This window comes from Medicago sativa, chromosome 4 (assembly GCF_051527215.1).
Source record: "Medicago sativa cultivar Bolivia chromosome 4, Bolivia_mono, whole genome shotgun sequence".
In the NCBI taxonomy this organism is placed as follows: domain Eukaryota; kingdom Viridiplantae; phylum Streptophyta; class Magnoliopsida; order Fabales; family Fabaceae; genus Medicago; species Medicago sativa.
In genome coordinates this window covers 23,618,590-23,643,185 of record NC_140752.1, presented here as the reverse complement: position 1 = coordinate 23,643,185, position 24,596 = coordinate 23,618,590, and the positions used below count along the sequence as shown (strand labels likewise).

Genomic DNA, 24,596 nt, shown 5'->3' with positions numbered 1-24,596 from the left:
CTCGTTAGATTTCCTAGAAACTATTTTGCATGCTTCGATTCGATAAGGCTAGGCCACTTTATGCCTTTTTTGGTGAAAGAAAAAAGGTAAAAAACGAGTAAAATCCGTAAATTAACAAGGAAATTAACTTAACCCCCATTTTGGCCGTTTTTGAAAATTCTAATATGAACCATGGAAGTCGTAGATATGCTTGTCAGATTTTCTAGGAACTATTACATGCTTCAATTCGATAAGGCTAGGCAACTTTATGCCCTTTTTAGTGAAAGAAAAAGGGTCAAAAACGAGAAAAATCCGTAAATTCACAAGGAAATTAACTTAACCCCCATTTTGGCCGTTTTTGAAAATTCTAATATAAACCATGGAAGTCATAGATATGCTTGTCATGTTTCCTAGGAACTATTACATGCTTCGATTCGATAAGGCTAGGTCACTTTATGCCCTTTTTAGTGAAAGAAAAAGGGTAAAAAACGAGTAAAATCCGTAAATTAACAAGGAAATTCACTTAACCCCCAATTTAGCCGATTTTGAAAATTCTGAAATCAACCATGGAAGTCATAGATATGCTCGTTAGATTTCCTAGAAACTATTTTGCATGCTTCGATTCGATAAGGCTAGGTCACATTATGCCCTTTTTAGTGAATGAAAAAGGGTCATAAACGAGAAAAATCCGTAAATTAACAAGGAAATTCACTTTACCACCATTTTGGCCGTTTTTGAAATTTCTAAAATCAACCATGTAAATTATATATATGCTCGTTCAATTTCCTAGGAACTATTACATGCCTCGATTCGATAAGGCTAGGCCACTTTATGCCCATTTTTGTGAAAGAAAAAGGGTTCAAAAACGAGTAAAATCCGTAAATTAACAAGGAAATTAACCTAACCCCCATTTTGGCCGTTTTTGAAAATTCTAAAATCAACCATGGAAGTCATAGATATGCTCGTTAGATTTCCTAGAAACTATTTTGCATGCTTCGATTCGATAAGGCTAGGCCACCTTATGCCCTTTTTAGTGAAAGAAAAAAGGTAAAAAACGAGTAAAATCCGTAAATTAACAAGGAAATTAACTTAACCACCATTTTGGCCGTTTTTGAAAATTCTAATATAAACCATGGAAGTCGTAGATATGCTTGTTAGATTTCCTAGGAACTATTACATGCTTCGATTCGATAAGGCCAGGTCACATTATGCTCTTTTTAGTGAAAGAAAAAGGGTCAAAAACGAGTAAAATCCGTAAATTAACAAGGAAATTCACTTTACCACCATTTTGGCCGCTTTTGAAATTTCTAAAATCAATCGTGGATGTCGTAGATATGCTTGTTAGATTTCCTAGGAACTATTGCATGCTTCGATTCGATAAGGCTAGGTCAATTTATGCCTTTTTTAGTGAAAGAAAAAGGGTCAAAAACGAGAAAAATCCGTAAATTCACAAGGAAATTAACTTAACCCCCATTTTGGCCGTTTTTGAAAATTCTAATATAAACCATGGAAGTCGTAGATATGCTTGTCAGGTTTCCTAGGAACTATTACATGCTTCGATTCGATAAGGCTAGGTCACTTTATGCCCTTTTTAGTGAAAGAAAAAGGGTCAAAAACGAGTAAAATCCGTAAATCAACAAGGAAATTCACTTAACCCCCAATTTGGCCGATTTTGAAAATTCTGAAATCAACCGTGGATGTCGTAGATATGCTTATTCTATTTCCTAAGAACTATTATATCCATCATTTCGATAAGGCTAGGCCACTTTGTGCCCTTTTTAGTGAAAGAAAAAGGATCAAAATCGAGTAAAATCTGTAAATTAACAAGGAAATTCACTTTACCACCGTTTTGACCGTTTTGAAATTTCTAAAATCAACCATAGAAGTCGTAGATATGCTTCTTAGATTTCCTAGGAACTATTGCATGTTCGATTCAATAGGCTAGGCCTTATTATGCCCTTTTTAGTGAAAGAAAAATGGTCAAAAACGAGTAAAATCCGTAAATTCACAAGGAAATTAACTTAACCCCCATTTTGGCCGTTTTTGAAAATTCTAATATAAACCATGGAAGTCGTAGATATGCTTGTTAGATTTCCTAAAAACTATTACATGGTTTGATTCGATAAGGCTAGGCCACTTTATACCCTTTTTAGTGAAAGAAAAATGGTCAAAAACAAGTAAAATTCATAAATTAACAAGGAAATTCACTTAACCCCCATTTAGGCCGTTTTTGAAAATTCTATAATCAACCGTGGATGTCGTTGATATGCTTGTTATATTTCCTAGGAACTATTGCATGCTTCGATTCGATAAGGCTAGGCCAATTTATGCCTTTTTTAGTGAAAGAAAAAGGGTCAAAAACGAGTAAAATCCGTAAATTAACAAGGAAATTAACTTAACCCCCATTTTGGCCGTTTTTGAAAATTTTAATATAAATCATGGAAGTCGTAGATATGCTTGTTAGATTTCCTAGGAACTATTACATGCTTCGATTCGATAAGGCTAGGTCACTTTATGCCCTTTTTAGTGAAAGGAAAAGGGTCAAAAACGAGTAAAATCCGTAAATTAACAAGGAAATTCACTTTACCACCATTTAGGCTGTTTTTTAAAATTCTATAATCAACTGTGGATGTCGTAGATATGCTTGTTATATTTCCTAAGAACTATTGCATGCTTCGATTCGATAAGGCTAGGCCACTTTATGCCTTTTTTAGTGAAAGAAAAAGGGTCAAAACGAGTAAAATCCAAAAATTAACAAGGAAATTAACTTAACCCCCATTTTGGCCGTTTTTGAAAATTTTAATATAAATCATGGAAGTCGTAGATATGCTTGTTAGATTTCCTAGGAACTATTACATGCTTTGATTCGATAAGGCTAGGCCACCTTATGCCCTTTTTAGTGAAAGAAAAAAGGTAAAAAACGAGTAAAATCCGTAAATTAACAAGGAAATTAACTTAACCACCATTTTGGCCATTTTTGAAAATTCTAATATAAACCATGGTGTCGCGTCATTTTTCGGAGATCAAGGCTATTTGGTTAGCGTTTGACTCACTTTTTATTTCACGACTTTGAAAAAATTTATTTAAATTGGGGGGTCCGGGGGTTGGTTATATTTAGGGAAGGTATTAGCACCCTAAATATTCGTAATACTCTACGAGAACCTCTTGATTTTATTTAACTTCTTGTGCTATAAATTTGCTTGCTTTTTTTTTTAAAAAAAAATGAAATTTTGAAATGATTAAAAAAGGAAGACCTAATTATCTACATTTTATTGATTTGGAAGGACAAGTGTCCTCTGCCTACGTACCCGTGAGGGATCAAAACCTCGTAGTTCGGGGTTAAAAAAATGACGTTTGATTTGTTTTGTGTTTTTTATTGGTTTTGAAAAAAGGTTTTAAAATAAAAAGTCAAGTGGCAAATGAGAATTGGTTTGTATTTTTTATATTGAAAGAAAAATGGACTCAAGGTATGATTAAATTGATTGTAGTTTGATTAAGAAATAAAATAAAAAAGAACGATCACTTGATTGAAAATCAAGGTTTATTATGAAAATATTTTTGTGATTTTTGTTATTTGAATGTTTTTGTTGTTTTGGAATAATAAATGAAAATTAAACTAACGGAGCAATAAAAATAAAAGCGCGTGGATTTTTGTAGTGACGTTGGGTCACCACAAAATCCCTAATCTATTTTTTTTGTATTTTTTGATATATATATATAAAGCGGTAAAGAAATAAAAGACACACACACACACACACACACACACACACACTTTTCTCATTTATATTTACATTGGACCTAAATACATTCTAATTGCTGGAAAATAAATGACAATAATTAAAATGCTAAATAGAAATAAAATAAAATGTTAAAAAGAATAAAATGCAAGAAAATAAAAGAAAGGGACAACTGAAGGGACAAAAATTACCGAAGGGACAAAATTCCGAAGGGACGGAAAAAAGAGGGAGAAGAAAAGAATAGCTCGTCAACACAAGCTAAATGTGGGAGAAGAGAGAAAAGTTCTTTGACAACTCAAGAGAACTTTTGGTGTGTGGAATTGTGAAGGATGAGAGCTCTATTTATAGGTTCTAAGGTTGATGAAAAATGGAAAATTGGTTTAATGCACTTTGATGGGGATTTGAATGAGATTGATGGTTTTGGAATGTGATTTGAATGAATTTTCAAATGGGAGAGTTGACATGTAAAAATGGCATGATTGGTGGCACACTTGAGAAAGGAAAGAAAAAAAAATTGGACCTTGACACTATATTTTTTGACAATTTTTGGACTCATTAAAAAAGTTAATAAAAACCTAAAGAAGTAATTAAACGAAAGAATAAAAATAAAATGGCAAAATGGAAAATAAAAAAAATATATATATAAAAATCAAGACTGAATAAAAATGAAAGATAAAAATAAAAAACTAAAAGTTTAAAAAAAAATAAGACTAATAAATAAAAAAAGTGAGAAGAGGTATTGATGATGAAACGCGTTCCTGATGAAAAATGGGAAGAAAGTTTTGACTCTGCACTGATTATGGCATGACTCGGAGGAAAAAATATTTTGGACCCCTGGACACTTAATTCTGGACTCATTGACACTTTGGTTTTTTTTTACTTGGACAATAAAATAAAAGTGACTAAAATAAAATATGAAAAATGACTAATTAAAAGATAAAATAAAATTTGAAAATAAAAATAAAAATTATAAAATTAAATAAAAGATGGAAATAATAAAAAAAACTAATAATAAAAATAAAGTGAGAAAAGGGCCCGAATCGGAACAAAAATGAGGTATTTTAAAATACCTTTCTGCCAAAATTTTCACTGAAAAGACAGAATATTCCGAGTCAGAGGACATGTGTCAGTGGGACCTTAGGTCAAAAATTGGGGTATGACAGATGCCCCTATTTAAGTTTCTTCGTCCGGAGACTTGAAGATGAAATCTTTGATTTGACGGAACGAAGAGACTTAAATACAAAAGTACACCAATTTTTGACCTAAGATGCTGTGAAATGCTCATGATGCAAGTATGAATGCAGGACGACAAAGACGATTTGACTGGGGTGGAAACAACAATGGGATACCCAAATTCATCAAAGAAAGGGATCCGACTCTGCTGGGGAATTACAGTTCCACTATGGAAGAGATTGTCTACTACCGTATCGGTTTGGAAAGATAGCTTAATGAAGACAAAACTTTTTGGCGACATCACTTGAACAGATGAACTGCGGATGACACTGGAGAGAGAAAAAAATGTGATTTCAAACTGAAACTTGGCGAAAGGTAAACTCAAGCGATCCGTTGTTTAGGACTGGCAGCTTAAAATAAGACAAAAAGGAAACTCAAGCGGTCCGTTGTTTAGGACTGGCAGCTTAAAATAAGACAAAGAGGAAACTCAAGTGGTCCGTTGTTTAGGACTAGCAGCCTGAAATAAGACAAAATGTAGACTCAAGCGGTCCGTTGTTTAGGACTGGCAGCTTAAAATAAGACAAAGAGGAAACTCAAGCGGTCCGTTGTTTAGGACTAGCAGCCTGAAATAAGACAAAATGTAGACTCAAACGGTCCGTTGTTTAGGACTGGCAGCTTGGAACAAGACTAAAAGGAAATTCAAGCGGTCCGTTGTTTTGGACTGGCGGCTTGAAACAAGATTAGAAGGTAAACTCAAGCGGTCCGTTGTTTAGGACTAGCAGCTTGAAACAAGGTAAACATTTGCGAGAATCCACCCGGCTTTTGATAAACATTCGCGAGAATCCACTCGGCTTTTGATAAACATTCGCAAGAATCCACTCGGATTTTGATAAACATTCGCGAGAATCCACTCGGCTTTTGATAGACATTTGCGAGAATCCACTCGGCTTTTGATAAGGTTTGCGAGAATCCACTCGGCTTTTGATAAGGTTTGCGAGAATCCACTCGGTTTTTGCGAGAATCCACTCGGCTTGGTAAACATATGCGAGAATTCACTCGGCTTTTGCGAGAATCCACTCGGCTTTTGCGAGAATCCACTCGGCTTTTGCTAGGTTGTGCCGGAATCCACCGGGCTTCATAAGAGTTTAGCGAGAATCCACTCGGCTTTTGCAAGGTTGTGCCGGAATCCACCGGGCTTTGTAAAAGATTGCCAGAATCCACCAGGCTTTGTAAGAGTTCGCCGGAATCCGCCGGGCTTATAATGAGTGACATCTCAGGACCAGACACATTGGGATGACACTTTTGATGATAAGAAGGTAAATGCCAGATGTTCATGTGTAGAAACTTGCGGCTTGACACAATGATAAGTAGAGACCGAACTGAAAAGACACGATCCAACATGACTCTGGGTGACTGATGCAACAATGTATGAATTGATATTGTGTATAGGCTGTGTATGCATATGTGAAAGTATTAATGTATGAATGTATGATTGTATGAATGTATGAATGTAACTTGTATGACTGTATAAACTGTTCGTGACAGGTGAACTCGATGAGACGAGGCAAGACATGCAAGATGGGAGGCGGACTAACATCGCAGTACAAACACTCGGCAAACTTCCTTGGAAATGATCACATTGTGAACAAATTGATCCATTGATGGGATGAAGTCTGGCACAAGGCGGCAACTGATGTCTCCTGGGGATAAAGCCCATTGTTAACCAAAAGTCTAGAAGAAGTCGCCATTTGTAAATCAGGGAGTGCTTTTACCCTGGCATGCTTCAACAGTCATTTTTTTTTTTGTATATTATTGTTTTGAAATTCCCTAACTTTTGTCTGGACCGCCCTTTCAGGTTTTCAGTCCACCGGGAGTATATTCCTTTTTTCTGCCCCTAATTTTTGCCTGGACCGCCCTTTCGGGTTTTCAGTCCACCGGGACGCTCTCTATTGCCTAAGCCGCCCTTTCGGGTTTTCAACTTAGCGAGCTTTGATTTTTTTTATTATTTTTTTGTATATGACTGCGTCTTGCAAAAGCAGAAGTCCTCTCCATTGTGCGAAGCCATGTTTCTCTTTCGGAGTGTAACCGTTTTCGAGGCGGACGCTGATGTACGCTTCAACTACTCACAAGTTCAAAGAGAGTGTGCTTGTTGTTCACACTTTTCAAAAGATGTAAAAAGTTTTTGTATTTTTTTGAAAATTTTTGCTTCAGGTATTGCCATCAAAAATAGAAGAAATTTTGCAAATAGGATAAATGATAGTTCCAAATAAATGGGCACAGGCTCAAATTTGATGAATTGAGTGGTGGCCTGCCAACGGCATGGTTCCACAGATCTTTGAAAAATTTGGAAAATGGTAAATATATGGAAAGGTACATTGAACACAATAACCGTTATTCTCCCTGACAACTTTGAATGCCCCTGTTCCGAGTCTTTGATCTGCAGGTGCTTTGAATCGAAGGTCTTTTGATAACTGAAATGCCCCAAGTGGATTGTGCTTGCCTGATGCAGTTACTTTGTCATGATCCTTAACTTTTGCATAGATTGCCCTTTTCGGGTTTTCAATCTATCAGGATAATCATTTTTTGTCCATGTCTCTAACTTTTGCCTGGACCGCCATTTCAGGTTTTCAGTCCACCAAGACGCTCATTTTTGCCTAAGTCGCCTTTTCAAGTGTGCGACTTATCGAGCTTTTTATTTTTTGACAGAGTATTTCTTGACTGCATCAGCATTCATAGGACGCGTGAGTTTGTCACCATCCGTAGTTGCGAAAGTCATTGCACATGGGCCTTCATAGTTAGGCGTCTACTTGCCCCTGGAGTCTGGTTGGAAAAATAGTACATTTTTAGGCATGAAGTCTCCTTGAATTTCATGGGGATGAACCTTCTTGTTAGAAGCTTGTTTCAAACCTCTTTTGATATATTTGCACCAGGTCGTCATTCGTTTAAATTCGATGAAGCTTGGACTTTAGCAGAACTCCTATTGACGGGACATCGACTTCCACGAGAAGCACGACCTCCATGTCGCATATTGGGGAAGGAGGGGGGGTTGCCCCTGTTGAAATGTGTACTGAAGTACGATATCCATGCGAGGCAACGGTAACATCTCATGCCAGTCTTTGAAAGTGACCACCATCTTCTGGACAATATTTTTTGTTTGTAGCTTCAACGGCCAAGATGCCCCAGCATGCGAGAGATCTCATCGGGAGTGTCTTTATTCTTCCCTTCAGCTTCAGATACAAGGAACTCAAAGTTGGAAGAGAGTACATGGTTAATGTGTTCAACGGGTTTATTAATGCATGATTTGATTATTGATTTTGACAAGTAAGTATAAGTTATGACTATGCAGATATTTGAGAATGATTAAAGAAGAATTTTTTTGGTTTTTTGTATTACCATTTTTCCAAAAAAGCACAAAACAAAACACAAAGTCGGGATCAAAACGACCTTTTTATTAATGATGGAAAATACATGAAGCAAAAAGCCCTACACAAGTTCACTTTCGTCTCGGGCGGGACAAAAAGATTTTTTTGAAAAGCAGTGAACAATAAACATATCATTTAAACAAATCGAGTAGCGGAAGAAAACATCAACATCGAATCAATTGCAGCTAATCCCTCTTTGTGTTGCAACATTAGACACCATGATCTAGTAGTAGATTGGCTTGCACATTTGGAGTCAAGACTTAGAAAGTCAGGCGGTTGGTCCGGATCAAATTTTGGACTTCTTTCTTCAGTGCATTACAATGTTCAATATCATGGCCAGGTGCCCCTTGATGGAAGTTACAGAAAAGGTCAGGTCTATACCATGCTGGCAATCTTGCTGGCACCGGAGGAGGCGACTTGGTCTGGACTAGATTCTTTTCGAGCAACTGTGGAAGCAAAACAGCATATTTCATGGGAATCAGGGCAAATTGTGCCCTTGAGGCATGTTGTCGAGGCTGCTGTTGCTGATATGGTTGCTGAGGATATTGTGGCTGAGGGTGTTCTTTCACCATACTAACCTCCCGCTCCTTCTTTTTCGAACTACTAGCGGGAACACTTTCTTTGATCAATCGTCCTTGTCGGACTCCTTCTTCCAACTGTACACCTATAGCAACCATATCAGCAAAGTCCTTGGGCGTACTTCCGACCATATTCACGTAATAGAACTGATTGAGAGTCTTTAAGAAAAGTTTGGTCATCTCCTTCCCTTCCACACGTGGGCTGACTTGGGCAGCGATATTTCTCCACCGCTGAGCATATTCCTTGAATGTTTCTTTGTCTCCCTGAGTCATAGCCTGAAGATCGCTTCGGTCTGGGGCCATATCCACATTGTAACTGTATTGTTCCACAAAAGCATCACACAGATCATGGAAAGATCGGATCTTTGTTTTGTCTAGATTCATGTACCATTTTGAGGCAGGACTAGCCAAACTCTCTTGAAAGAAATAAATAAGGACCGGATCATCCTTGGCATAGGCAGACATCCTTCTCACATACATTGTTAGATGTTCCTCAGGACAGGAGTTCCCTTTATACTTCTCGAAATCTGGGACCTTGAACTTGTGGGGTATCTGGACGTTCGGCACCAAACAGAGATCGTAAGCAGTCTTCCCAAACACTTTCTTCCCATTGAGGGCTCTCACATCTTGCTGAATTTTATCATACTTCTCTTGTAGCCCATCCAATCTATCATATGCCCCTACACTCCCTGAATGGAAGATGGGTTCTTCATCTTGAAGAGTAGTATGGATCACAGGTGCTGAGTATGTCATGGCGACTGGAGGAGCTGTTACAAGAGGTGGAGGTGTTTGTGCTTGAGCAGCCGTCAGTGTCTTCATCAGTTCAGTCATTTCGTCCATCTTAGTCTGCATGGCGGCCATTTCCTCCCGGAGCAATTGATTTTCTTGCTCGAGAAACTCCATCTTCTCTTTATGATTGCTCGAGTGTTGTAAATGCGAGTTGGTTTCGGACGAGGACGCCATGACACTTTTGAGGTGGGTTGACCTTTCATGGAGAAGGAAAACTTGTGAGACTCGAAATTGAGACTATGAAATGCAAAATGATGCAAGGTGCTTATGCAAAAATAGACACACATTTTTTTTCGCTGGACTTGTCAAGGTAATTGTAAACATCACAAGGAGCATTGTTTCATTTGATAATTTGAGATATTAATTGCAGTTCCTTTTTTAAGGGAAAAAGAAAAGCCAAGGAAAAAGTCCCCAACAAAGCTAAGGTCTAATTTTGAGATTGTATTTCTTGGTGTCCCTTTGTACAAGGTCCATACCTTTGATGTTTACAAAAAACTTATCTAAGCCCTTGGATATTGATGTGATTTTTTTTTTATGAATGAATGCATGTATGCATGATTATGCTACACAAACGGTGAAAACATGGTGAGGTTTAAGGTCATGATGATGGAGTCAAGGGTAACAACGCCTTTTGGTAAGGACTATGGTTTTCATTTGCATATGTAACAAGGGTTCTACCAAGTTCCCAAAGTCTACAACCACTTCCAAATATTTGTTAGGTGACGAGAGTACTCTCGTTCCAACAATATTCGTAGGTTAGTCTCGTTTGGGTGTAGTATCGCGTGTCAACCAATACGAGAGTACTCTCGACTAGCCACCGCACTACGTCCTAAAAGGCCAAGATGGGTTAAAGGTGACTAAAGGTTCTCAACATCAACGGTCACTTGAAAGTAACATGCCATACGCGAGTACTCACGTCGACAAAAGTATACCTCCAAGATCCCTCAATTGAGTGGGTTATCACATGTACCAATACCGAAGAGTACTCTTGGCATGGAAACTATGATTATACCCGGTCCTATCTTAATTTCCCTCAAGTCCGGGTGTAGGACTTCTCTCACCACTCACGTTAAAAGAAAGAAGAAGGAAGAAGGAGAGAATATACATACATATATTTCCATCTTTTATTTTTATTTTTTAGCAAGTAATAGCGCAAAAATTTAGATAAAACCAAGTTAGGCTCAACCCTCTTAGGGGGGTCCCCAGTGAAGTCGCCATTTCTGTCGCGTCATTTTTCGGAGATCAAGGCTATTTGGTTAGCGTTTGACTCACTTTTTATTTCACGACTTTGAAAAAATTTATTTAAATTGGGGGGTCCGGGGGTTGGTTATATTTAGGGAAGGTATTAGCACCCTAAATATTCGTAATACTCTACGAGAACCTCTTGATTTTATTTAACTTCTTGTGCTATAAATTTGCTTGCTTTTTTTTTAAAAAAAAAATGAAATTTTGAAATGATTAAAAAAGGAAGACCTAATTATCTACATTTTATTGATTTGGAAGGACGAGTGTCCTCTGCCTACGTACCCGTGAGGGATCAAAACCTCGTAGTTCGGGGTTAAAAAAATGACGTTTGATTTGTTTTGTGTTTTTTATTGGTTTTGAAAAAAGGTTTTAAAATAAAAAGTCAAGTGGCAAATGAGAATTGGTTTGTATTTTTTATATTGAAAGAAAAATGGACTCAAGGTATGATTAAATTGATTGAAGTTTGATTAAGAAATAAAATAAAAAAGAACGATCACTTGATTGAAAATCAAGGTTTATTATGAAAATATTTTTGTGATTTTTGTTATTTGAATGTTTTTGTTGTTTTGGAATAATAAATGAAAATTAAACTAACGGAGCAATAAAAATAAAAGCGCGTGGATTTTTGTAGTGACGTTGGGTCACCACAAAATCCCTAATCTATTTTTTTTGTATTTTTTGATATATATATAAAGCGGTAAAGAAATAAAAGACACACACACACACACACACACACACACTTTTCTCATTTATATTTACATTGGACCTAAATACATTCTAATTGCTGGAAAATAAATGACAATAATTAAAATGCTAAATAGAAATAAAATAAAATGTTAAAAAGAATAAAATGCAAGAAAATAAAAGAAAGGGACAACTGAAGGGACAAAAATTACCGAAGGGACAAAATTCCGAAGGGACGGAAAAAAGAGGGAGAAGAAAAGAATAGCTCGTCAACACAAGCTAAATGTGGGAGAAGAGAGAAAAGTTCTTTGACAACTCAAGAGAACTTTTGGTGTGTGGAATTGTGAAGGATGAGAGCTCTATTTATAGGTTCTAAGGTTGATGAAAAATGGAAAATTGGTTTAATGCACTTTGATGGGGATTTGAATGAGATTGATGGTTTTGGAATGTGATTTGAATGAATTTTCAAATGGGAGAGTTGACATGTAAAAATGGCATGATTGGTGGCACACTTGAGAAAGGAAAGAAAAAAAAATTGGACCTTGACACTATATTTTTTGACAATTTTTGGACTCATTAAAAAAGTTAATAAAAACCTAAAGAAGTAATTAAACGAAAGAATAAAAATAAAATGGCAAAATGGAAAATAAAAAAAATATATATATATAAAAATCAAGACTGAATAAAAATGAAAGATAAAAATAAAAAACTAAAAGTTTAAAAAAAAAATAAGACTAATAAATAAAAAAAGTGAGAAGAGGTATTGATGATGAAACGCGTTCCTGATGAAAAATGGGAAGAAAGTTTTGACTCTGCACTGATTATGGCATGACTCGGAGGAAAAAATATTTTGGACCCCTGGACACTTAATTCTGGACTCATTGACACTTTGGTTTTTTTTTACTTGGATAATAAAATAAAAGTGACTAAAATAAAATATGAAAAATGACTAATTAAAAGATAAAATAAAATTTGAAAATAAAAATAAAAATTATAAAATTAAATAAAAGATGGAAATAATAAAAAAAACTAATAATAAAAATAAAGTGAGAAAAGGGCCCGAATCGGAACAAAAATGAGGTATTTTAAAATACCTTTCTGCCAAAATTTTCACTGAAAAGACAGAATATTCCGAGTCAGAGGACATGTGTCAGTGGGACCTTAGGTCAAAAATTGGGGTATGACACATGGAAGTCGTAGATATGCTTGTTAGATTTCCTAGGAACTATTACATGCTTCGATTCGATAAGGCCAGGTCACATTATGCTCTTTTTAGTGAAAGAAAAAGGGTCAAAAACGAGTAAAATCCGTAAATTAATAAGGAAATTCACTTTACCACCATTTTGGCCGCTTTTGAAATTTCTAAAATCAATCGTGGATGTCGTAGATATGCTTGTTAGATTTCCTATGAACTATTGCATGCTTCGATTCGATAAGGCTAGGTCAATTTATGCCTTTTTTAGTGAAAGAAAAAGGGTCAAAAACGAGAAAAATCCGTAAATTCACAAGGAAATTAACTTAACCCCCATTTTGGCCGTTTTTGAAAATTCTAATATAAACCATGGAAGTCGTAGATATGCTTGTCAGGTTTCCTAGGAACTATTACATGCTTCGATTCGATAAGGCTAGGTCACTTTATGCCCTTTTTAGTGAAAGAAAAAGGGTCAAAAACGAGTCAAATCCGTAAATCAACAAGGAAATTCACTTAACCCCCAATTTGGCCGATTTTGAAAATTCTGAAATCAACCGTGGATGTCGTAGATATGCTTATTCTATTTCCTAGGAACTATTATATCCATCGTTTCGATAAGGCTAGGCCACTTTGTGCCCTTTTTAGTGAAAGAAAAAGGATCAAAATCGAGTAAAATCTGTAAATTAACAAGGAAATTCACTTTACCACCGTTTTGACCGTTTTGAAATTTCTAAAATCAACCATAGAAGTCGTAGATATGCTTCTTAGATTTCCTAGGAACTATTGCATGTTCGATTCAATAGGCTAGGCCTTATTATGCCCTTTTTAGTGAAAGAAAAATGGTCAAAAACGAGTAAAATCCGTAAATTCACAAGGAAATTAACTTAACCCCCATTTTGGCCGTTTTTGAAAATTCTAATATAAACCATGGAAGTCGTAGATATGCTTGTTAGATTTCCTAAAAACTATTACATGGTTTGATTCGATAAGGCTAGGCCACTTTATACCCTTTTTAGTGAAAGAAAAAGGGTCAAAAACAAGTAAAATTCATAAATTAACAAGGAAATTCACTTAACCCCCATTTAGGCCGTTTTTGAAAATTCTATAATCAACCGTGGATGTCATAGATATGCTTGTTATATTTCCTAGGAACTATTGCATGCTTCGATTCGATAAGGCTAGGCCAATTTATGCCTTTTTTAGTGAAAGAAAAAGGGTCAAAAACGAGTAAAATCCGTAAATTAACAAGGAAATTAACTTAACCCCCATTTTGGCCGTTTTTGAAAATTTTAATATAAATCATGGAAGTCGTAGATATGCTTGTTAGATTTCCTAGGAACTATTACATGCTTCGATTCGATAAGGCTAGGTCACTTTATGCCCTTTTTAGTGAAAGGAAAAGGGTCAAAAACGAGTAAAATCCGTAAATTAACAAGGAAATTCACTTTACCACCATTTAGGCTGTTTTTTAAAATTCTATAATCAACTGTGGATGTCGTAGATATGCTTGTTATATTTCCTAAGAACTATTGCATGCTTCGATTCGATAAGGCTAGGCCACTTTATGCCTTTTTTAGTGAAAGAAAAAGGGTCAAAACGAGTAAAATCCAAAAATTAACAAGGAAATTAACTTAACCCCCATTTTGGCCGTTTTTGAAAATTTTAATATAAATCATGGAAGTCGTAGATATGCTTGTTAGATTTCCTAGGAACTATTACATGCTTTGATTCGATAAGGCTAGGTCACTTTATGCTCTTTTTAGTGAAAGAAAAAGGGTCAAAAACGAGTAAAATCCGTAAATTAACAAGGAAATTCACTTTACCACCATTTTGGCCGTTTTTAAATTTCTAAAATCAACCGTGGATGTCGTAGATATGCTTATTAGATTTCCTAGGAACTATTGCATGCTTCGATTCGATAAGGCTAGACCAATTTATGCCTTTTTTAGTGAAAGAAAAAAGGTCAAAAATGAGAAAAATCCGTAAATTCACAAGGAAATTAACTTAACCCCCATTTTGGCCGTTTTTGAAAATTCTAATATAAACCATGAAAGTCGTAGATATGCTATTCAGGTTTCCTAGGAACTATTACATGCTTCGATTCGATAAGGCTAGGTCACTTTATGCCTTTTTTAGTGAAAGAAAAATTGTCAAAAACGAGTAAAATCCGTAAATTAACAAGGAAATTCACTTTACAACCATTTTGGCCGTTTTTGAAAATTCTAAAATCAACCATAGAAGTCATAGATATGCTCGTTAGATTTCCTAGAAACTATTTTGCATGCTTCGATTCGATAAGGCTAGGCCACTTTATGCCTTTTTTGGTGAAAGAAAAAAGGTAAAAAACGAGTAAAATCCGTAAATTTACAAGGAAATTAACTTAACCCCCATTTTGGCCGTTTTTGAAAATTCTAATATGAACCATGGAAGTCGTAGATATGCTTGTCAAATTTTCTAGGAACTACTACATGCTTCGATTCGATAAGGCTAGGCCACTTTATGCCCTTTTTAGTGAAAGAAAAAGGGTCAAAAACGAGAAAAATCCGTAAATTCACAAGGAAATTAACTTAACCCCCATTTTGGCCGTTTTTGAAAATTCTAATATAAACCATGGAAGTCATAGATATGCTTTTCATGTTTCCTAGGAACTATTACATGCTTCGATTCGATAAGGCTAGGTCACTTTATGCCCTTTTTAGTGAAAGAAAAAGGGTAAAAAACGAGTAAAATCCGTAAATTAACAAGGAAATTCACTTAACCCCCAATTTGGCCGATTTTGAAAATTCTGAAATCAACCATGGAAGTCATAGATATGCTCGTTAGATTTCCTAGAAACTATTTTGCATGCTTCGATTCGATAAGGCTAGGTCACTTTATGCCCTTTTTAGTGAAAGAAAAAGGGTCATAAATGAGTAAAATCCGTAAATTAACAAGGAAATTCACTTTACCACCATTTTGGCCGTTTTTGAAATTTCTAAAATCAACCATGTAAGTTATAGATATGCTCGTTCAATTTCCTAGGAACTATTACATTCCTCGATTCGATAAGGCTAGGCCACTTTATGCCCATTTTTGTGAAAGAAAAAGGGTTCAAAAACGAGTAAAATCCGTAAATTAACAAGGAAATTAACCTAACCCCCATTTTGGCCGTTTTTGAAAATTCTAAAATCAACCATGGAAGTCATAGATATGCTCGTTAGATTTCCTAGAAACTATTTTGCATGCTTCGATTCGATAAGGCTAGGCCACCTTATGCCCTTTTTAGTGAAAGAAAAAAGGTAAAAAACGAGTAAAATCTGTAAATTAACAAGGAAATTAACTTAACCCCCATTTTGGCCGTTTTTGAAAATTCTAATATAAACCATGGAAGTCGTAGATATGCTTGTTAGATTTCCTAGGAACTATTACATGCTTCGATTCGATAAGGCTAGGTCACATTATGCTCTTTTTAGTGAAAGAAAAAGGGTCAAAAACGAGTAAAATCCGTAAATTAACAAGGAAATTCACTTTACCACCATTTGGGCCGCTTTTGAAATTTCTAAAATCAATCGTGGATGTCGTAGATATGCTTGTTAGATTTCCTAGGAACTATTGCATGCTTCGATTCGATAAGGCTAGGTCAATTTATGTCTTTTTTAGTGAAAGAAAAAGGGTCAAAAGCGAGAAAAATCCGTAAATTCACAAGGAAATTAACTTAACCCCCATTTTGGCCGTTTTTGAAAATTCTAATATAAACCATGGAAGTCGTAGATATGCTTGTCAGGTTTCCTAGGAACTATTACATGCTTCGATTCGATAAGGCTAGGTCACTTTATGCCCTTTGTATTGAAAGAAAAAGGGTCAAAAACAAGTAAAATCCGTAAATTAACAAGGAAATTCACTTAACCCCCATTTAGGCCGTTTTTGAAAATTCTATAATCAACCGTGAATGTCGTAGATATGCTTGTTATAATTCCTAGGAACTATTGCATGCTTCGATTCGATAAGGCTATACCACTTTATGCCTTTTTTAGTGAAAGAAAAAGCGTCAAAAACGAGTAAACACTACACCATTTATCCTCTCCTGGAACAATTGAAAAACGTTGCCAGAACTGTTAAAAGCGTTGCCAAAAAGAATAGGGGACGTTTTTCAGGGGTCTCCTATGCGAGTGTCGCCTATAGTCTAAGGGGACGATTTTTTTGCACTTTTGGGCACACTTTTTATAAACGTCTCCTAAAGTCCAGGAATAGGGGACGCTTTTCTGGAGAAAAATAGGCGACGTTTTCAATTGTTGCCATATCTAACAACAATTCATAAGCGTTGCCTAATACTTGAAAAAATAAAAAAATAAAAATTAATTTGTTTGATATATTTAAACCTAGGCTGATTGGATGACATTTTATAAATAAAAATAGAGTCATCCTCATTTCTCTAGTTTATGTCCTACATCAACATATTTTCATAAAAATTCATATATTACAAACTTTTATCAATACAAAAACTCATACCAATATGATGAGTATTTTACAAATTTTATCAATACAAAAACTCATACCAATGATGAGTATTTTTTTAACTTCAAATAACAAGGAGCATTTCCTTACCGATAACAAAGGCAATATGTTCTGGAACAAATCAAACCCAAGAGTTCAAACTAAATTGTTTGGCTAACTCCACTAAACAATGAGCATCACATTCTTACACATTTTGATAAAAGTTACCATACAATTAGAAAAACTAGATAAAATTCCACAACAATCTAACATAACATTACTAGTGGAAGCTACTTCAATTTTGCCTTCGAGGCATTTGACACAGACCCCAATATCCATTTCCACTAGAAAGTGACCACCTTGATTAGTAGCTTGAATCCAGTTCAAACACCAACGAAGGGCAAGTGCTTCATCCAAGGTGGGGTCAACTTTTAGTTGTTGCACGTGTCTATGAAGGAGAACAACAACCATCATGCTCCAATGCTTTGCCTTACTTTCTATGAAAAGTTTTGTCTTACTTTCTATGAATCAAAATAACCAACATCAACATTAAGTATTGACTAAACAATATGAAAAGCTTTGCCTTACTTTCTATGAATCAATTTCATGCACTAATACTCCTTTCCACATCTCATTTAATTACTTCCTACACAACAATGAGAACAATTACACAATAAGGAAGTATACACATCTACATATTACAAAAAAGCAATTGTGCTTCAGCCAACACATAAGTGAACCCAACAACAAAAATATGTAACTTAGAAATAAAACATTAACCATTAGATATAGATTAACTAAAAGGTCTCTCAACTTTCAACAAAATCCAAATGCAAGAACAAAATGAAGAGAATTTAGTAGAAGCAGAAGCATGTGAAGCAAAACATGAATGTATGTCACAGTATAACACAAACCTCAATAGTAGAACCCAACACATCCTTGCTAACATTTTCTAAGGGGAAACCCATTTCTTCTTTAATTTTTACATTTTCCTGACAAATTCAATGAATGCAAGAAAGTAAACCTACATGTCATTGAAGTGGATAATTTCCGAACCTACAGCAATATACTCCTAACAATAGGTACTTTTGTAGCTATATAAATATACCAGCAACCTACAACCATACACTTCTAACATTGATATTTGTGAAAAACAATGCAAAGTATTATTGAATCTATTAGTATTACAAAACCAAATCTATTAGTTAAAGTTTCAATTAATGCTCAATAACATTAACAAATAAATCAATCAACTAACACTAAGGAAAACAAACACTCACTTGATCATTGTGCCATCGTATCCAATTGAAGGCCTGCACTCATGTCACCATACTATAGTGTCAACGTTGCTTTGCCGCGCCGCGCCCAAGGCTTAGAGGTGCCAGCCGTAATTGATTCCGTACCATCTCTTACTAATTGATATCCCTTGCAGAACTTCCAACCAACTCAAAAACCCAAATAACAAATAACAGATAAATTGATGAATTAAATAACATACAAATTTCATCACCATCAATAATTTTATAGATTAAATCCAAATTATTTAAATCAATGAATCATTGTTAAATAAAAATTAGAGAAAACATGAAACCTAATTGAAATATGAAGGAACTGCAATGCAAAATTAAGAGTGTGACGTAAATAAAAAATAAAAAATCATACATATATCATATAAACACATAAAAAAATAAAAAATAATGACATAAATAGAAACAAAATCTCACAATTCACAAAACCTAAACCTAATATTACAATTAATCATTATCAATTTCCCTATAAACTTAAAACCCTAAGTATTCGCTCACATTTCCATAATCAAAATCAAAATCAATGAAAAGTTTAAAAAAATGAAATTTACCTCTTCTGACCACCAGCGTAATACTCTTGCGATTCATCAGACTCAGAGCCATAATCTTGATATCGTTTCACATCACGCAAAGTCTGAATCCCACTTTGCCGACTACCAGAGCCGCTTTTCTTACCAATCGACCTTTGGGATCGAAGCTTATACAGAGCACGTGACATCGACTGTGACAGCGATTGCGAAAGAGGAGAGTCATCATGGTGAAAATCACGTGAAAGAGAATCGGAAGGTGAAACAGGATTTGAAGAGAGAAATCGAACTCGTAAGGGGTTTAGGGATTTGAAGAGAGACATCGAAGGGATGAAGTGAGTGGACGTACGTATCTCTGGAAGGGATAATGTTTTATTTATTTATTTTTGACAGAAGGAAGGGATAATGTTCTAAACTTCTAATTGTGTATTTTTCTTTTAAAAAAAATAATAATTAAATGTGTATTATTTCTTTATGGATAAGCTCTACGGATTAGTTGTGTCAAAAAAAAAAAAGCTCTACGGATTAGTTCAATTGGTTACTTAGGAACTGACCGATAAAACTTGATATTATATTATATATTATAGAGTTTAATTAATATATTTTATTAGTGTAGAATTATTTTATGCGCATCCTTTCAAAAAAAAAAAATCAGCCAAATTTTTTTATTTGTTTTTCCGCTCTTTTTATTACACTAACGCTTAAGAAAGTTGTTTACTAGTATAATTGAGATAAAGAAAAAGTAAGTATAGCAATTTTATACTTAACCACTCTTTTTTTTACGTTTACTTAACAACTCCTTCAAAAAAATATAATATACTAAATGACAAAAAAATTATACTTAGATTTTTTATTAACTTTTAAATTTATTTTTAATAAACCTCTCCATGTAATTTTTATAATATTTTTTATAATATTATAATTTATTTTTAATAAACCTCTCCATGTAATTTTTATAATATTTTTTATAATTTTATAAAAAAAAATTATAATATTTTTAATTTTAGTGTGTGTGTGTGTGTGTATATGGGCTAGAAATCAGTCGAATCGAACCTGCCTGAGCTCGACTCGACTCGATAAGAATTGGTTCAGCTCGAAACTCGACTCGAGTTCGAAACGAACCTTTTTTAACTAGAGTTCAACTCGTTTAAAGTTCACGAACAACTTGTTTCGGCTCGTTAGGTTCAATTCATTGGCTCAAATTTCAACACATGTAACAAATAGATAAAAATAAATTTAAATATTAAAAAAAATGTAACAAACACGATATGAATATATTTATGTTTGGTTTTTTTCCTTTATCATTTAAAAAGTGTAACAAACTAGATGAGTATATTTATTCTTACTTTTTATTATCCCAATTATACCCTTGAATTGTGCCATTCAAAAAATATTCTAGATTAATTTTTTTTTTGTTATATTGATGTCATTGAAGTAGATAATCACCGTTAGTTTGGTTTTTTTATAAATTGAAAGCAAAAATATTTATATTTTTAGTTTTGATCACAATCAAAAAAAAAAATTATAAAAAAAAATATTGTTCATAATTTTCAAACGTTGGCGCAATAAAAAGAGCGAAAAGACGGGCACGTCCATCTTTTCACTGGTGAACTGCATGACTAAACCGGATTAAACCGGATAAATCAGATTTATAACTCGATCTCTATAAAAAAAACGTGCACTTGTATTAAACTGGGTTTGATTAGATTAATCTGGATCACTCAATCACAGAAAATAAAAACAAAAACTAATAAAACTTACCAATTGTCAAAACATATATCAAAATTTACCATTATATGTGAATTTCATACCTACACAAATTCATTCTGTATATAAATAAATATTAGAAATTTATTCCAGTTTTAATAAATAGGTTTAGAGAGAAACATTAAAAATATGTTATAATTTAAAATAAGAAACATTAACAATATGTTATAATTTTAAAATAAGCGTTAATTTAAATTTCTTTTATATGAGTTAATTTAACCTTATATGATTCAAGTGGTTAATTTAACCCCTCTCTCTAGAAATTTGATGTTGGTGAAATTTTTATGCAACAATCTAAAATTGTCCCCAAAAGTATCTAAGGGGACAATTAATGGTTGTCACCAAAGAAATGATAGTGTGACACTCTAAAATCGTCCCCAAAAGTATCTAAGGGGACAATTAACGGTTGTCACCAACTAAATAGCAGTGTAACGCTCCAAAATCGTCCCCAAAAGTATTTTAGGGGACGTTTATCAGGGGTTGCGAAAATATATTTGGCAATAGGCATAAATCGTTGCCTTAGAGACTTTTAGGGGACAATTATTACACGTCCCCTAAAAAGTGTTGCCAGAGACAATAAATGGTGCAGTGAAAATCCGTAAATTGACAAGGAAATTAACTTAACCCCCATTTTGGCCATTTTTGAAAATTCTAATATAAACCATGGAAGTCGTAGATATGCTTGTTAGATTTCCTAAAAACTATTACATGGTTCGATTCGATAAGGCTAGGCCACTTTATACCCTTTTTAGTGAAAGAAAAAGGGTCAAAAACAAGTAAAATCCGTAAATTAACAAGGAAATTCACTTTACCACCATTTAGGCCGTTTTTAAAAATTCTATAATCAACTGTGGATGTCGTAGATATGCCTGTTATATTTCCTAGGAACTATTGCATGCTTCGATTCGATAAGGCTAGGCCACTTTATGCCTTTTTTAGTGAAAGAAAAAGCGTCAAAAACGAGTAAAATCCGTAAATTGATAAGGAAATTAACTTAACCCCGATTTTGGCCGATTTTGAAAATTCTGAAATCAACCGTGGATGTCGTAGATATGCTTATTATATTTGCTAGGAACTATTACATGCTTCGATTCGATAAGGGTAGGTCACTTTATGCTCTTTTTAGTGAAAGAAAAAGGGTCAAAAACGAGTAAAATCCGTAAATTAACAAGGAAATTCACTTTACCACCATTTTGGCCGTTTTTGAAAATTCTAATATAAACCATGGAAGTCGTAGATATGCTAGTCAGGTTTCCTAGGAACTATTACATGCTTCGATTCGATAAGGCTAGGTCACTTTATACCCTTTTTAGTGAAAGAAAAAGGGTCAAAAACGAGTAAAATCCGTAAATTAACAAGGAAATTCACTTAACCCCCAATTTGGCCGATTTTGAAAATTCTGAAATCAACCGTGGATGTCGTAGATATGCTTATTATATTTCCTAGGAACTATTATATTCTTCGTTTTGATAAGGCTAGGCCACTTTGTGCCCTTTTTAGTGAAAGAAAAAGGATCAAAATCGAGTAAAATCCGTAAATTAACAAGGAAATTCACTTTACCACCATTTTGGCCGTTTTGAAATTTCTAAAATCAACCATGAAAGTCGTAGATATGCTTCTTAGATTTCCTAGGAACTATTGCATGCTTCGATTCAATAGGCTAGGCCATATTATGCCCTTTTTAGTGAAAGAAAAATGGTCAAAAACGAGTAAAATCCGTAAATTCACAAGGAAATTAACTTAACCCCCATTTAGGCCGTTTTTGAAAATTCTAATATAAACCATGGAAGTCGTAGATATGCTTTTTAGATTTCCTAAAAACTATTACATGGTTCGATTCGATAAGGCTAAGCCACTTTATGCCCTTTGTATCGAAAGAAAAAGGGTCAAAAACAAGTAAAATCCATAAATTAACAAGGAAATTCACTTAACCCCCATTTAGGCCGTTTTTGAAAATTCTATAATCAACCGTGGATGTCGTAGATATGCTTGTTATATTTCCTAGGAACTATTGCATGCTTCGATTCGATAAGGCTAGGCCACTTTATGCCTTTTTTAGTGAAAGAAAAAGCGTCAAAAACGAGTAAAATCCGTAAATTGACAAGGAAATTAACTTAACCCCCATTTTGGCCGTTTTTGAAAATTCTAATATAAACCATGGAAGTCTTAGATATGCTTGTTAGATTTCCTAAAAACTATTACATGGTTTGATTCGATAAGGCTAGGCCACTTTATACCCTTTTTAGTGAAAGAAAAAGGGTCAAAAACAAGTAAAATTCGTAAATTAACAAGGAAATTCACTTAACCCCCATTTAGGCCGTTTTTGAAAATTCTATAACCAACCGTGGATGTCGTATATATGCTTGTTATATTTCCTAGGAACTATTGCATGCTTCGATTCGATAAGGCTAGGCCAATTTATGCCTTTTTTAGTGAAAGAAAAAGGGTCAAAAACGAGTAAAATCCGTAAATTAACAAGGAAATTAACTTAACCCCCATTTTGGCCGTTTTTGAAAATTCTAATATAAACCATGGAAGTCGTAGATATGCTATTCAGGTTTCCTAGGAACTATTCCATGCTTCGATTCGATAAGGCTAGGTCACTTTATGCCTTTTTTAGTGAAAGAAAAAGGGTCAAAAACGAGTAAAATCCGTAAATTAACAAGGAAATTCACTTTACAACCATTTTGGCCGTTTTTGAAAAGTCTAAAATCAACCATGGAAGTCGTAGATATGCTTGTTAGATTTCCTAGGAATTATTACATGATTCGATTCGATAAGGCTAGGTCACTTTATGCCCTTTTTAGTGAAAGGAAAAGGGTCAAAAACGAGTAAAATCCGTAAATTAACAAGGAAATTCACTTTACCACCATTTAGGCCGTTTTTTAAAATTCTATAATCAACTGTGGATGTCGTAGATATGCTTGTTATATTTCCTAAGAACTATTGCATGCTTCGATTCGATAAGGCTAGGCCACTTTATGCCTTTTTTAGTGAAAGAAAAATGGTCAAAACGAGTAAAATCCAAAAATTAACAAGGAAATTAACTTAACCCCCATTTTGGCCGTTTTTGAAAATTCTAATATAAACCATGGAAGTCGTAGATATGCTTGTTAGATTTCCTAGGAACTATTACATGCTTTCATTCGATAAGGCTAGGTCACTTTATGCTCTTTTTAGTGAAAGAAAAAGGGTCAAAAACGAGTAAAATCCGTAAATTAATAAGGAAATTCACTTTACCACCATTTTGGCCGTTTTTAAATTTCTAAAATCATCCGTGGATGTCGTAGATATGCTTGTTAGATTTCCTAGGAACTATTGCATGCTTCGATTCGATAAGGCTAGGCCAATTTATGCCTTTTTTAGTGAAAGAAAAAGGGTCAAAAATGAGAAAAATCCGTAAATTCACAAGGAAATTAACTTAACCCCCATTTTGGCCGTTTTTGAAAATTCTAATATAAACATTGGAATTCGTAGATATGCTATTCAGGTTTCCTAGGAACTATTCCATGCTTCGATTCGATAAGGTTAGGTCACTTTATGCCTTTTTTAGTGAAAGAAAAAGGGTCAAAAACGAGTAAAATCCGTAAATTAACAAGGAAATTCACTTTACAACCATTTTGGCCGTTTTTGAAAATTCTAAAATCAACCATGGAAGTCGTAGATATGCTTGTTAGATTTCCTAGGAACTATTACATGCTTCGATTCGATAAGGCTAGGTCA

The 24,596-nt window shown here is 34.5% G+C and overlaps 1 protein-coding gene and 1 long non-coding RNA gene across 2 annotated transcripts; both read right to left on the bottom strand.

Annotated features, from left to right (window-relative positions):
* Positions 1 to 8,571: 8,571 nt before the first annotated feature.
* LOC146927116 (uncharacterized) lies at positions 8,572 to 9,792 on the bottom strand. The gene has a single exon (XM_085707014.1). It carries the CDS (start codon positions 9,790 to 9,792, stop codon positions 8,572 to 8,574), a length of 1,221 nt encoding a protein of 406 aa, XP_085563140.1.
* A 7,616-nt stretch (positions 9,793 to 17,408) lies between these two features.
* Positions 17,409 to 19,456, bottom strand: LOC146927115 (uncharacterized). The gene is made up of 3 exons (XR_015008165.1): positions 19,131 to 19,456; positions 18,553 to 18,717; positions 17,409 to 17,918 (listed from the first exon to the last, which is right to left on the bottom strand). It is a non-coding gene; the product is annotated as an uncharacterized LOC146927115 (long non-coding RNA).
* Between the last annotated feature and the right edge of the window lie 5,140 nt (positions 19,457 to 24,596).